This window comes from Phalacrocorax carbo, chromosome 3, assembly GCF_963921805.1.
Source record: "Phalacrocorax carbo chromosome 3, bPhaCar2.1, whole genome shotgun sequence".
Classification (NCBI taxonomy): Eukaryota; Metazoa; Chordata; class Aves; order Suliformes; family Phalacrocoracidae; genus Phalacrocorax; species Phalacrocorax carbo.
The window spans coordinates 36,116,705-36,131,104 of NC_087515.1; the positions used below are offsets into that span (position 1 = coordinate 36,116,705).

Genomic DNA, 14,400 nt, shown 5'->3' on the forward strand with positions numbered 1-14,400 from the left:
CACAGAATTGTTTCCTGCACAGAAACAGATGGTTTCTGCATCTGACAAGCACAATAAAACAAGAGACTATACCTTCATGCAGAGGGAAGGATCTACTGACCTGCTTACAAAGTATATTGCTTCTTTAGGAAGATCAAGCAGACACCATTTGAGCTGCTGCTCCTAGAAGGGTTTTTGTTATATTTACAGCATATATGGAAAGAGATGTATCTAAGTGCTGATCACATAAACCAGTCAAAACTAACACATCTTTCTTTAAAAAAAATACCATCTTAAACTTTATTAGTGGGAACATAACTTTTCAAATAGCTCTCTACACATCACATCATGGACTTTGGACTTCATGATCTTAGAGGTCTTTTCCAACCTTAATGATTCTATCATCCCTCTGCTGTGCTTTGCTCACAGAAAAGGACTGCCTTTTGCATTTCCCATACATGTAAGGACCTAAAAAAAAAGTAAACTTCACAGGCCCCTTTTTTCAAGGGCTGATAACCCCCCACCTTTACCAGAACACTCAAAGCACTTCCATGTCACAAGCACTTTCTATATTGTTTTGGCATCAGAACTACTGACAAGCGGCATCTTTCTAAAACAGCTCCCTCCCATTCTCCTCGTACATAAACTTCTAGTCTTTTGACCTAAGGTCACCCCAGGTCAAGGTGAACCACAGCTCAGAATGTTTAAAATTTAGAGCTAATGGAAACAGTACTTAAAACAGAAATGTCTGTTAATGCTGCCCTCCTCTATAGCCTCTCTCTTCCAGACCTTCCTCTCAAAGACAGGAAGGGTCTCAGCACCCTGCAACCACCACAATATGAAAGGCAGTGCAGGTTTCAGTCTCAGCAACTTCATTCTCTCTAAGGATTTAAAAAGCCAAATGAGGGAGAATTTCTTCACACATTCCAACATCCCTTTACTGGTCTTAATGCAAAATGTCTTGTGGACCACCGCACACCCTCATCTTCAAGCTTTCAAACATATTGCAAAGGTGATGTTGCTGTCGGAAGCAGCTGGCCACCCTCCCTTATCGCAAATTGATGTGTCCTACAGTTTCAGGGATCCTGGTCCCTGCACAGTATGGGCTTTCCTCACAGGATGCTTCTGGGTTTTTATGCTGGCAGCTCCCTGATAAAACAAAACCAAAGGGTTCTAGCAGTCCGTTGGTCCTCACACCTCATTTCAAGAACTGCTCTCACTGTAACACAGCTTTTTTCTATGCAGCTTCAGGGTCTGGTCTTGCCTGAAACAACAAGGGAACGCTAAAATCCAGTTTCACAATTTCTTCTTAAATCAATGCCTATTTCCTCCTTAGGAAGAGACGCTTCTTCAGCAGAATCTCCCCCTGTTGACTGCCTGCCTTAAAAAGATGTTCCTGCCTTCCTTCCCTTGCCCCAGTGCCTACTGTAGTTTCAGTTTATGGCAATTCATATAACCTTTCAGAAAAAGGCATTCTTCACTTGTGTTGTGGTTTCCTGAAGAGGTAAAAAGAGAGACGAGCCTGACTTCCCTAACACAGACTGACAGCTGTGGTACCACTGCATTTTGCATTCACCTAAGAGCACACTGGTGGAACACATCACCTCTGCGGTGCTGGGGCAGATAGATTGCAAAGGAGTTGATTGTTCTGCCCTTGAATGCAACTTATGAAACTCTGACGCAGACAAATCCCTCTTCAGCACAGGACTGTAAGGAATCTGAAGACATCATCTCTTCCATTTCTCTGTCCCAAGAGTCTGTCTGGATTGACTTTCCTTTTTCAGTCAGAAGGAAAGGAGGGGAAAAAACCCACCCTCCTTGGATGTTGCTTGTTACCTCAGCAGCTTTGGGTAAATTTATCACATGACCCTGTACTGTTTACGGGAGACACTAGCAACTTACCCTTAAATACTATTTCTTTTCCTGCTTTTTATACCACAATGCTTTTCAGTGTAGTAAGTACCTTCCCCCACTTTATGACTTCCTGACTGATCAAGACACCTCCTTGCAACATCCTCTGCAATAAAATAGGATCCTACAAGTATAATTAAAGTGACAAGTTTGTTCTGCTGGACACCCATCTCTTCGAACTCCTTTTCCCTTAGAACCTGGCATGCACGCCCTCTTCAGAGGCAAAGATGATCTTTATCTAGGTGGGACTGAAAAGCCACATCTGAGATGTAAAGACTTGAAAAATGAGATATAATTTACTGTCAGAATATTTTTTTGATAAATCTCAAGCCTTATGACCTAGAAACTTCACACTGGTTTTATTCAGAAGTTACTTCTAAGCTTCTCTATTTGGAAGGTTAATCCTAATTAACCCCATGCAGGTATTCCTGCTCCAGATAAGAGCATGCATTCCAAAGTGACAACACTCACAAAGGGAACTAATCAGAGAGAATAATTCTGCTTTCATCTTTCACCAAACCTTAATCTGAATTAAACTCCTACATGTGAAACAGTCCTCTTATATTTACACAGATACTGCTATTAAGGGAGTGAGATATTTCACACTCTTTGCCGTGCTAATTCTTACTGCCTCAGAAGACTGAAACCACATTCAAGACAGAGAGCAAAGGCCCTGACACACAAGGATAACCCTTGGTAGGCCCAGTTTTTGGATATTAGCTTGTGCAACAGAGCCCTCAGAGTGGAGTGAGGTGTTCAGGAACGAATTTCACAACAAGAAAGCACTGAAGCAAGACAAGCAAGGATTTCTGATGCAGCCTTCTCTTTCCCAGACATGGGTGTCCATCTGCAGTCTGAAGACATATGTGTGAAACTAGGAACCATGGCCCTGAGCCTTCTCCAAGATTTTGTTTGTCAAACGTCCCCCTGCTCCGAGTGTGAAGAATGGCTTGTGCTTCTCTTTGGGGAGCACTGACAACTCAGAGCTCCTAGCTGGCAAGCTCCAGATAGAACAGACGTCAGACAGAGGAGCTGCCTGCCCAGCACCTACAACAGTGGCACATGTAGTAGCTCAACTTCAAACAGCCAAAGTAGTTTACTGAAAAAAACATAAGGACTAGAAAACACAAGGCTCTTAAGCCATCTGGCAATATATCTATTGATCTGTCTTTGACTCAGGTACACAAATTCCACTTTAAATGATTAAATGATTCTTCTAAAATGCATTAAGCAATTTGTAAGACCAAAGGGAAGGGCACCCACAGCAATGCAGAGAATCAAACTCTCATCTCCCAATAACTACAACTGTGTGTGTGTATGCGTATATGCAGGGCAAATACATGAGTACAGATTTGGACGATAGAAGGTAGAGCCTCATGCTGATACACAAAGCCTAATTTAATAGCACAGCAGCTCATTTATGAGCCCTCCTTCCCAGGGTCCTCCCATCGCCTTTTGTAACACAGTAGCACATGGGACACCTCCCCCCCACCCCCAGCAGGGCAGGTTCTTATTTCTGTAGGACTTTTACAGGGCAGAATTCAGTATGTTTGCATGCCACATTAAATCATAGCCCAAGTATTACAGCTTCACAAAGTTGTACTCACACTCAAGCAGTCCTGCTCACACACAGCCTGCCAGTGTATAAAGGCTCTGTATTCTAATTCACCTCAGCTCAGGGAAACTGTAAACTGTCGATGTAACCACAGGACTTAGCGGGCATCCATGAAACCACCAAGCTTCAGAAACTTTGCATTCACAAAAATAAATAGATAAAACAAACAAACAAACAAACAAAAGACCACTGGCAAAGCAACTGGCACAACAGAAACTTCAAATGTAAGAGTCTATTAGATTTGGATGCAGCACAATGCAGGCTGGCCCAGCCTAAAAAGAAAGCAAAATTATAAACTAACAGGTGGTTCCCGTGCTGCCAGCAGTTTCAAACGCATGCGTTATCTGACACAATAGCACGGGCAGCCACTCTTGGGTTTCTGAATCTATGCTTTCAGCATGAAAAAAAATATGCAGAAGAGAAAGGGGGTTTTGCTGGAAGCATTGGCAAATGAGCACCGAAATATGGGCACTTCACAGCAGCCGCTATTTATTTCAGGTGTGTAACACTTATCCGCTGAAAAGAGAAGTTCAAAAAACTGCTGTCAAAATATAAACTGATTGTATTTCAGAAACAGAGCATTTTCCAAAGTCCAAGGACAAAGATGTGGATATACAGAGATATATAATTTTTTCTGCTCCTCATTTAAGCGGAAGAAGCAAGTCCATACTTGCTTTTAGTTTACCTAGTCATACGGGTCCAACTCAATCAAATCTTACTAGAGCAAATGTTATTCTCATTGACTTGCCAGGAAGTTCTGTTATCAGTTTCAGAGGCACAGGAATGGGTTCTAACTTAGTCATAACTCAACAAAGATAAAGATTCAAAAGGCACATACTCCAAATTCATTAGAACAGAAGTCTTCTACGTTACAGACCAAAAGGGATACGTGGAAAGGGTATCAGAAGTGCATTCCAGATCATCAATGGATGTTGATTGGAAGAATATTTCAAGCTACTGGGAAGCTGACACAAGATGGACATTTTATGTGTGCATTTCACTGCACATCTTTGGAAAGCGCTTCATGATACGGGTACCTGGGACAATTATCTTTCATCTACAGTCAATAGACAGATTAACCTCTAAACCTTTCCTCAGCTACCCATTTTCCGCTTTTTTTCCCCTTTCTTCTTCCTCATAAGGGAAGTAAGGTTGACCATTATCATGATCTCTGTTTTTTCTACTTTGGTCTATTAATAGCCTCCATTTAAAAAACAGTCTTTTCTAGACACTTGTCTTCTGGGCAAGTGTACCAGAAATTCAAGTCCTAATATGAAAACAGCCAGAAAGTAAACAGAAAAGCAAACTGAAAAGATTACGGTCAGACAGAGCACAAACACAAAGGGAAGCCAGGCATTTCCTGGTAAAGAGAAAACTGTTGCTTACATGGCATAGAGTTGAGAAAAGATAGTCTAAATCAAATGCTTTTCTCAAGCAGCACATTACACCTACCACTGTCATCATTAACATTTAACAGAATGTAAAATTAAAGTGACAGATGGAGCTATGCTGTCCATCACACACTGGTGATGCTTTTGAGCCTGACTAACCACATATGCCTTGGAAAAAATGCTCCTCCTGGGTTAATCTAGCTACACAGCACAAAACACCCAGCCTTTGAGGGAGCCTGACTCCCGAGCTTGTTCTCATGGCTGCAGCCTCTCTGAGTTATGTTCTCAGGGTCATTGCTCACATTGTACAGCCAATAACAATACAAGAACATCTACATATCAAACTACTCCAGAGGAATGCCAGGAAATGGCTTGGCTAGAGGAAGACGGGAGTGATCACCCTGATGGGCTGCTAGTGAAAATACTGTAACGCCCCCTCATCTACTGCCGTGGAAAGACAGCTCCTTTGCAACACAGACAGAAAATCACAGAATAAAGAAAGCAATGATCAGGGAAGAGCATATACAAACAAGCTCCACTGGTCACATCACGGACCTTACCAACCTTTTGCCCTTACCTTTAATGAGCTCTGGTTTGTAGGCTTTTCTTAGCTGCTCTAGGAAGTTGTTGTAAAAACACTCTGCCTGCTCTGTGGGCATTGCCATGTGGTAGTCAGGCTTGTTTCCTTTCAGGATGCACTGGAGAGTAAATTGGCTCACACACAAGACTTCATACTGTTTATCCATCACGCTTTTGGACCAGTGCTTCCCACTTTCATCTTCAAATACTCGCAAGTTCAAGATCTTTCGAACCCTAGGAGGACAAAAAGATAATTCCTAAATTGTCCAATGCAGGAATAACAGGTACAAGTTAATGCCTCCACAGGATGAGATAAAAGGGAAGGCAGATGTATATTCATTCCACCTCCATGTAACAAGATATCTCTTTGTCCCTGCCTTCCTAAACCATGGAAACTTGTCACATTAGGCAGAGCCATAACCAAGAAAGCCTTTACACGTTAACACTGTCAGACCATTAATTAACATCATCATTTTACAGAGCAGCAGACCAGGACAGGATAACTGCAAGTTACAGGGTGACATACAGATGGCACAGGAAGTAAGAAAGCTTACTCCTTACTATCTGATTTTATGTGTCACAACATTACTTAACATGTGAATAGCTTTGGGAATTTTTAATCCTCCCACCACACTGGGAAATAACACTCAGTAAGAAATTAGATCATCCTAAACTATGGTTGTTTCCAAACACGATTCACACCCATCCCTCCAGCTTTGCCACCTCCTAGCACTCTTTCCAAACCTGGCCCTGAAAGCCAGATGAGGACAGGACTTTTTCATCAGGATCATAGAATCACAGAATGGTTTGGGTTGGAAGGGACCTTAAAAAGTCATCTAGTCCAACCTCCCTTGCAGTGAGCAGGGACATCTTTAACTAGATCAGGTCACTCAGAGCCCTGTCCAACCTGATGTTGAGTGTTCCCAGGGATGGGGCATTTACCACCTCTCTGGGCAACCTGCTCCAGTGTTTCATCACCCTCATCCTAACAAATTTCTTCCTTATATCTAGTCTGAATCTACCCTCTTTCAGTTTAAAACCATTACCCCTTGTCCTGTCCCTACAGGCCCTACTAAAAAGTCTGTCCCCATCTTTCTTGTAGGCCCATTCAGGTACTGAAAGGCCACAATAAGGTCTCCCTGGAGCCTTCTCTTCTCCAGGCTGAACAACCCCAACTCCCTCAGCCTGTCCTCATAGGAGAGGTGCTCCAGCCGTCTGCTGATTTTTGTGGCCCTCCTCTGGACCCACTCCAACATTTCCATGTCCTTCTTGTGCTGAGGGCTCCAGAGCTGGACGCAGCACTCCAGGTAGGGTCTCACCAGAGCGGAGTAGAGGGGCAGAATCACCTCCCTTGACCTGCTGGCCACAGATGAGAGGAGAAAGGCAAGGAACAGTGCAGAACTGCAGGTGGCAGCAAAGTGGTGACCGGGACTTGTTTGTATTCATATTAAGGCTGATTTTTGTATTTGTCAGGGGAAGCTAACCAGTTTGAATAGTCAAAGAGCACAAAGAGACTTTCACAAACGAATCCTGAAAGGCAGCAGGCAGGTTTGCAACCCAGTCTATGGATGGACTTTGGCTGATAACAAGACTGCATGCATGCCACACTCCTGTCTTTGGTTTCTTCTTTTAGCTTCTACAAATCTGCAGCATCTATAAACAAGGGAGTATATAAAGTGCAAAGCATTTCAATTGCAGCCATCAGCCAGACATTTTACGCTGCACCAGAGGTGAGGCAGTTAGTATAAAACAAAGCTGAGACTTTATTATATTTATAGAATAGAATCATAGAATAGTTGGAAGGGACTTTTAAAGGTCATCTAGTCCAACCTCCCCTAGGCAGTCACAAAAACCATCCTTGCCAATCTGTGCCTGCCAAAGACAAATGGAATTGAGTCCTGAATGAAGTGGATGGTTAAAAGCCTTGGAAGGCCTCAGCGCATAGGCTCAAATCATCATCATTGCTGTGTTTTAATGATAAAGATGTTTGTTGTTTCATTTACAGGATTACTAAAGTTTCTTTTAATAGGACTTGAAGAGCCTGGTTAAGCTGATTTCTTTCATTCCTTTTTTTCAGAAGCTGGCTTCCTGCCTTTCCTGCCTCAGTCATCCAGACAACCTGGTGTTAACAGCACAGTTGCTACAAATTACCCACTTGCAATATTCAGAAACATCTTTCACATTCACCAAAACAGGAATGAGAAAAAACAATAGAGCAAATGTTACACAGTGAGGAAGCAAACAATAAGGCAAGCCAATGGAGCATGTAATCATAAAATCACCTTCAGCTTTGCTGCAATTCTCTACAAGTTTCACGTTTGAGATCTTTGGTGGCCTTTAGTTCACATCCCACTCTCTACTTTCTCTTGCACATCTGCTAAGGGTTGTTTTCACCCTCACTCACATTCTTCACACTCTTCACTGCTTGAGCCTTTCCTGTTTTTGACATCAGTTAGCTCTATTACCTGTTTCTTCTTTGCCTTCATAAGAATTGAGGTCAGCCCTAGAACAATGAGCAGTCCGAAGGACACAGAAGGCGGCCCTGGAGAACTCTCTCCTGCATGTGTTTGTTTACCTGAGAAAGCACAATATTTTGTGGCCATGGAACAGATGGCCAGAGCCAGACCTCCACGCTGCCAAAATTGATTCACTTTTACAGAAAAGTAACTGGCGGGACTATCCAGCCTTTTGGAAGAACAAAATTTTTCATCTGCAAGATTAAATGAGAGTCTGAGGTTTCTGATACATCCCATCCTTGAAGGATGGAGTCCTTCGGGCTATATTCGTACAGTAAAAAAGACAGACATTTAAAAAAGAGAGATGAGAAAAAACCCAACATGTTGATTCCTCCTGTTTGAGTCTCTTTTTGATAAAAACCTCATAGACAGGGATCGGAAACAGATTTTTCTCAATGGAATTTAAAAAGAAAACTCTAACTAAGACACCTGTATTCACGGCAAAATCTGAAGAGGAACTAACAGGCAAATCTGAGTTTCCCAACAGGAGTGCCCCATTTGTTTGACTACTGCATAGATATCACTGATTCAGTGTCAGAAACACACAGATAAAAGAGTACACGGAGAAAAAAAAATGTATGTGACTTACATGTGCTCCAGCTCTCTTTGCGTATCTTCCAAAGAAATGCCCAGCAGCACACAGAGTCCTCGTCCTATTGAACTTATTTGTTCACCACCCACTGGGGAAGGAGGAGAAAAAGAAAAGTAAGGCTAAATGCTCTGTCTCGTTTTATGACTCAGGTAGCTAGTGATTTCAGCTGGCAACTGTACAATCACCAAAGACAATATCATTCCAAACCCTTCTTCTGTCTTAAATTTCTTAGAAAGTAAAGATCACGCAGAAGCCCTCTTTCGAAAGTCTTCCCAATGTCATGACTTATTTGTGAGGGACTAGCTCAAGATGCTTACTCCAGCATTTAAAAACACTGTATAAAGATTTTTTACTACAATTGGATCAGGAGTGCTAACCAGACAGGTGGCAGAGCTCTCTCCAATCCTTGTAAAAATTATCCACCTGGTTGATATCAACCAGTGCACTCAATTTCTCTGCCCCACCGCTCCCTACATGCTTTGTATTAGTTGCAAGAAGGTAATTTCTACTTCATACAGGCCTCATGGATTTTTTGAAACAAGACTTTTAACAACCTTCAAATTCTACCCTCCTAGCTGGGAAGACAACCTTACTAATGACTTTTGCAATAAAATACAAACCATCACAGATCCATTGTGCTTTCCTAAGAAATGTTTTAAATTATCTTAACTTAATTATCTTAATTTAAATTATCTTAACATGGTTGAGCCTGAGATGATTGTATAAGATTTAAATGAGGTCTTAAAACTTGAGATAAGCACCAGCTACCCAGCTGTTAAAACTATATCCAGGCTTATGCAACTGGGAAAAAAAGCCCCAAACACCCTGTAAAACGGAAGGAGAGCAGGCCCCCAACAAAAGTCGAAAGCTTGTGTCTGGGCACCAGTGGCCAGATCTGGGCTATTCCCAATGAGCAGAAGCAAACCAAGGGGAAAAACCCCTCCCAAAACCTCTTCCTTTCCATCCAACCTGGTATGAGCCCTCCAGCTCAGAAACCTATCCTCCTGCTAAGCACAGCACTATCTCCCTCACAGAGGGACATCTCAAAAATCTTCAACAGCCAGAAACAGCAGTTTAGATTCTACCCAGAAATGTGGCAATAAGTTAGCCACAATCCCAGTGCTGACAGGGTCTGACCACTATCATACCTGCAGTACCCACTGTGCACAAAAGCTGTGCTCCTTACTTATTCACAAGCATGCTCTTCCAATGCTTTCTGACCAGCCACAGGCAAGCAGAAGCTCTTTATTTACCAGTCAGGCTATCCTGCGCACACCACCTTGCCCCTACACCCCACAGCAGGCACACTTACTGCCTCGTGTGCAAACTTCCTGGGGATTTTCAGCATCTTGAACACAGAAGGTCCAACAGCAAGGACATACCATCAGGACACACCATTCCTACTGGCAGCTTAGCTTAGCAAGCACCATGGCTACCACTGGTTCCCTTGGCCCATGAAAGCAATGCATGGCGGCAACTGGGACAAAGTTGCCAACACACGCAAGCAACTAGAAAGGGTGAGTCAGGCTGCACTGCCAACACGCCTGCAATGCAAGGAGGTGGCTGCGATTGTAGTGCCAATGCATGCAAGCCATAGGAGAAGGCAACTGGGATGGCACTGCCAACACATACAAGCAATGAAAGGAGATGACTGTGACCGTAGTGGCAGAACACACGAGTCATGCAACAAGGTGACTGCACCTGCACTGCCAACACACAGACGCAACGCATGGAGGCAGCTCTGACTATAGTGCTGATGAATTCAAGCCATGGGAGAAGGTGATCAAAACTGCACTGCTGATGCACACAAGCAACGCACGGAGGCAACCGGGACCACAGTGCCAGAATGCGAGAGCCACACGAGGAGGCAGCTGGGATGGCTCCACTGACACCCCTAAGCATTGACTTCAGACAGGTTATCCAAGATCACCTGAAAGGTGATTGTAGCGAGGTGGGTATTGGTCTCCCCTCCCAAGTTACTAGTGATAGGACAAGAGGAAATGGCCTCAGGCTGCACAAGGGGAGGTTTAGATTGAATATCAAGAGAAATTTCTTTACTGAAAGAGTGGTCAGGCATTGGAACAGGCTGCCCAGAGAGGTGGTGGAGTCACCATCCCTGGAAGTGTTCAAAAAACGCGTAGATGTGGCAGTTCAGGGCAGGGTTTAGGAGGCCTGGGGGTGTTGGGTTGGCAGTTGGACCTGATGATCCTAGAGGTCTTTTCCGACCTTAATCATTCTACGATTCTGTGATTCCAAGGCAGCTGGGAGAGCCCTGCCAACACACACAGGACAAGGCACGGCGATCATCGGGACAGCCCTGCCAACACGAGCAAGTGAAGCAAGATGACCGCGACCGCAGCGCCCACGCAGGCAGCCCAGCCGCCCGAGGAGGCGATTACACGCGGGCCGCCGCCCACGCAGGCAGCGCAAGGAGGCAGCTCCCCTCGCACCGCCGACCCACGCAAACGGCGGGGGTAGGCGGCTGGGCCGGTGCTGCGGGCGCCACGAGCGAAGCCAGCCGAACCCCGCCGAGCCCCCGTAGAGGGGCGACGAGTTTGGGGGGGGGGGGGGTAACACGACCGCTCACGCACGTCAGCCGTGGAGGAAATCGCGGGGACGATGCTGCCCACGCACAGGCAGGCGAGGCGCGGAGGGGACGGCCCGTGGCCACGGCGGAGGAGCGAGGCGGGGAAGGGAGGCCCGGCCCCGGCAGCCGTCCCCCGTCCCGGCGGCGGCACACTGACCTGTGACGCTGGCCTGGGCCACCCGCTGGACGATGGCCTTCATGGTGGCGCGGCCTCGCAGCGCAGGCCCGCCGCCGAGGGGGGGGGGCCGGCGGCGCCAGGCAACGGCGGCCGCTCCCCGCGGCCCGCGCCGCTCACAGCGCCCTCTGGCGGCCCGGAGGTGCGGCCGCAGCCTCCCCGCCGGCGGCGCTATGGGGGCGGCGGAGCGCGTACAGCAACCGTAGGCCCGGGCGGTGCCCGCAGGGGCTTCCCCTGTAGGAAACCTCTGTAGAAACGGGGATGGTGCGCGTAAAGGCAGGCGAGGTGTTTGCAGATGGTTTGCGTGTGGAGGGTGTCCCTTCCTCTGAAAAGAGTTGGTGCCTATAGGGTCTTTCGGCGGGGTGCGCCTATAGAAAGGCACAAATACAGGTAACCGGGCCCACGTCCTCCATTGAATGCCTACAGGGACACGGGCAGGGGTGCGGAGCTTTCTGGAAAAGGAGGTTGTGGCTGTAGGGACTGCAGGAGGTGGGTCTGTAGGTGAATGGGCTGGGGCTGTTGTGGCACAAAAGCCCCTACAGAAGCTGGGGTATGTGGGAGAGGGGCTGGAGGCAGCTTTTTATACAGCAAGGTGGTGTCTGCGAGGACTGGGAGGAGACCTTATAGAGTCCAGTGGCAGGGCAGGGGGGGGATGTCCTGGAAAAGACTAGAGGCAGCAGGCAGCTCCTATAGAAGCAGGGAGGTATCTACAGGCGCAGGAGGAAGCCCCTACGGAAAGGAAGGGCTGCTTGTACAGGGTCTGGGGCAGCTTCCTCTGAAGGGAGGCAGTGCCTATAGGGACTGGGGGAAACCCCTGTAGAAAGCAGGGGCCGGGGGAAACCATCTAGAAGTGGCAGTGGTGGCTGCAGGGAGCCCCTATAGCAATGAAGGTTAGCAGCCAGAGAAGCTCGGGGAAACACCTATAGAAAACAGCAGCCAGGAGCAGCTTCCTGTGAAAGGAGGTGATGTCCACAAGGACTAGGGAAAACCCTATAGAGTGCAAGTTAGCTGCAGCCACAGCAGCTGGGGGACAGTACCACAAGGGGAGACAGCATGTATACGGATCAGGAAAACCCCTATAGAAACAAGGGCCCAGTGGAGGGCCTGGAGCAGAAAACTTAAGTCAGTTTTCAGTTTACAGGCATATTTCTGCACTTGTAATTCATCTTCTGTAAGCTTTTATTTGAAGGACAATTAACAACTCTCGTACCCCAAAGATTAAACTACATTCCTTCCCATTTACTAATCATTCTTGAAGTACCCATTCCAGAGCTGATCAGTCGAGGAGGGGATCGCAGATCACCCGGGTACGTCCTGCATGCCAGCTAGGAACACAACTTCACAAAAAAGCTGCAGCAGCCACCTGGTCAGACCGACAGACACGGGACACCAGGCAGGAGATTCATTAACGTCTCAAAACCCAGTCTGCATTTAATAATTTGAGTACACGTGCAAAGAAGAGCAGTGATCCAAGCAGATCAGACGCTTTGCGAGTTCTGCGAAGTTATGTCAGAGACGGAGCTGTCATTTCAGCAACGCAAGAGAAAGTTTTCCACCGACGGTCTGGTGCCAGGCACCAGGATGACCTTCTCAGACAAGCCAGCTCCGGCACAAAGTTCTGAGCTTCCAGGCTACTCAATTTTCAGACGGAGGGCTGTCATTAGAATCAAAGAATGATTTCACATGCCTGAGCAGTCGAGTAATAGGTGGTTGAACATCCTTGTACGTTACTACTGTTGTCACTTGTATTCCTAAAACTGTATCTCTAGTGAATACTTCCTGGTTGGCTCCTTGGTTTGCCTGAGGACCGCTTTCATTCTCTAAGGAATAGGAGGGTAAGGGGAGAGAAAAGAAAAAGAGCATAGCAATAAAAAGGTTTTATCCCTTCATCATGGCAAAACAGCATCCACACAGGCATTCAGTCTTCTTTTTGCTTCTTCTCAAATTCTGAGAAATAGACAGCAAAGATATGGTGACTGTGTAGACAGAAAAAATGGTTTACTAGGGCAAGGTAGGTTGCTGGACTGGTACTGGCCTACTATGAGTACTACAGTACCAGCAGTAACAACTGGCTTCCAAGTTATCCACAGTACAGCTGGTTCCACCTTACTACACCTTAATAAGCAGCAGACTGCTGAGGAACAGCAAGAGGAACACAGACAGCTAACAGAATAGAATAAAATACAGTCGAATAGAGTAGAATAGAATATTGCATTTGGAAGAGACATGCTGCCATCATCTAGCTGAACTGCCTGATCACTTCAGGGCTGACCAAAAGTTAAAGCATGTTAAGGGCATTATCCAAATGCCTCTGAAGCACTGACAGCCTTGGGGCATCGACCACCTCTCTAGGAAGCCCGTTCCAGTGTCTGACCACCCTCCCGGTGAAGAAATGCTTCCTAATATCCAGTTTACACCTGCCCTGGCGCAGCTTCTAACCATTCCCACAGTGCAAATGAAAGCAGCAAGTTGCAAAGGGTCCAGACCCTATTCTTGTCATCGGATAAAAGCACATACTCTTGCGCCGGGTTCCAGGGGGCGCCCAACCCCCGCCCCCTCGGACAAGCCCCGCCACCGGCCGCCCCACCCACCCGCCGCCGAGGTGACCCCGCCCTCGCGGCCGCGTTAGCCCGTACCGGGCCCGCCGCCGCCGATGCTGGAGTGGTAGTGGATCATGGCCCCCAGCACGGTCCAGCCGCCCAGCGAGTACAGCAGCGCCGCCCGCGTGTTCCACAACGCCGCCCGCGCGCTCCCCAACGACGGCCGCATCGTCCCCCTGACCCTCCCCACGCAACAACGCCTGCGCTTATTGGTCAGGACCCGCAGCCAATCGGGCGGCCGGAAGAAGGCCGGTGCGCGCATGCGCCCTGGCCGCGGGGCGGGAGGCGCGGATAGATGCGCCGCGGTGGGCGGGAAGAGGCGACCTCCGGGGGTCGCGGCGGGACACGGTGGCGGCCGAGGGCCGAATTCCGGACGCGGGGAGGGGTGTGAGGTGGTAGGGACCAGCGGGACATTCGGGGATGTTCCACCCCGAATTAGGGATAGCACTGAACAG

General features: G+C 47.2%; 2 protein-coding genes across 2 annotated transcripts in view; both read right to left on the reverse strand.

The window, feature by feature from the left end:
• Window positions 1-11,474, reverse strand: part of DTD1 (D-aminoacyl-tRNA deacylase 1) — a 30,097-nt gene extending 18,623 nt beyond the window's left edge. The window contains exons 1-3 of the mRNA XM_064446482.1: window positions 11,328-11,474; window positions 8,581-8,671; window positions 5,474-5,709 (exon numbers count right to left, since the gene is read on the reverse strand). Coding sequence (XP_064302552.1) covers window positions 5,474-5,709; window positions 8,581-8,671; window positions 11,328-11,370 — 370 coding nt within the window. The 5' untranslated portion in view covers window positions 11,371-11,474. The remainder of the gene's footprint in view (window positions 1-5,473; window positions 5,710-8,580; window positions 8,672-11,327) is intronic.
• Window positions 11,475-12,506: 1,032 nt separating this feature from the next.
• SMIM26 (small integral membrane protein 26) lies at window positions 12,507-14,150 on the reverse strand. The gene is made up of 2 exons (XM_064446483.1): window positions 13,982-14,150; window positions 12,507-13,165 (listed from the first exon to the last, which is right to left on the reverse strand). Exons 1-2 carry the CDS (start codon window positions 14,112-14,114, stop codon window positions 12,981-12,983), a joined length of 318 nt encoding a protein of 105 aa, XP_064302553.1. The 5' UTR covers window positions 14,115-14,150; the 3' UTR covers window positions 12,507-12,980.
• Between the last annotated feature and the right edge of the window lie 250 nt (window positions 14,151-14,400).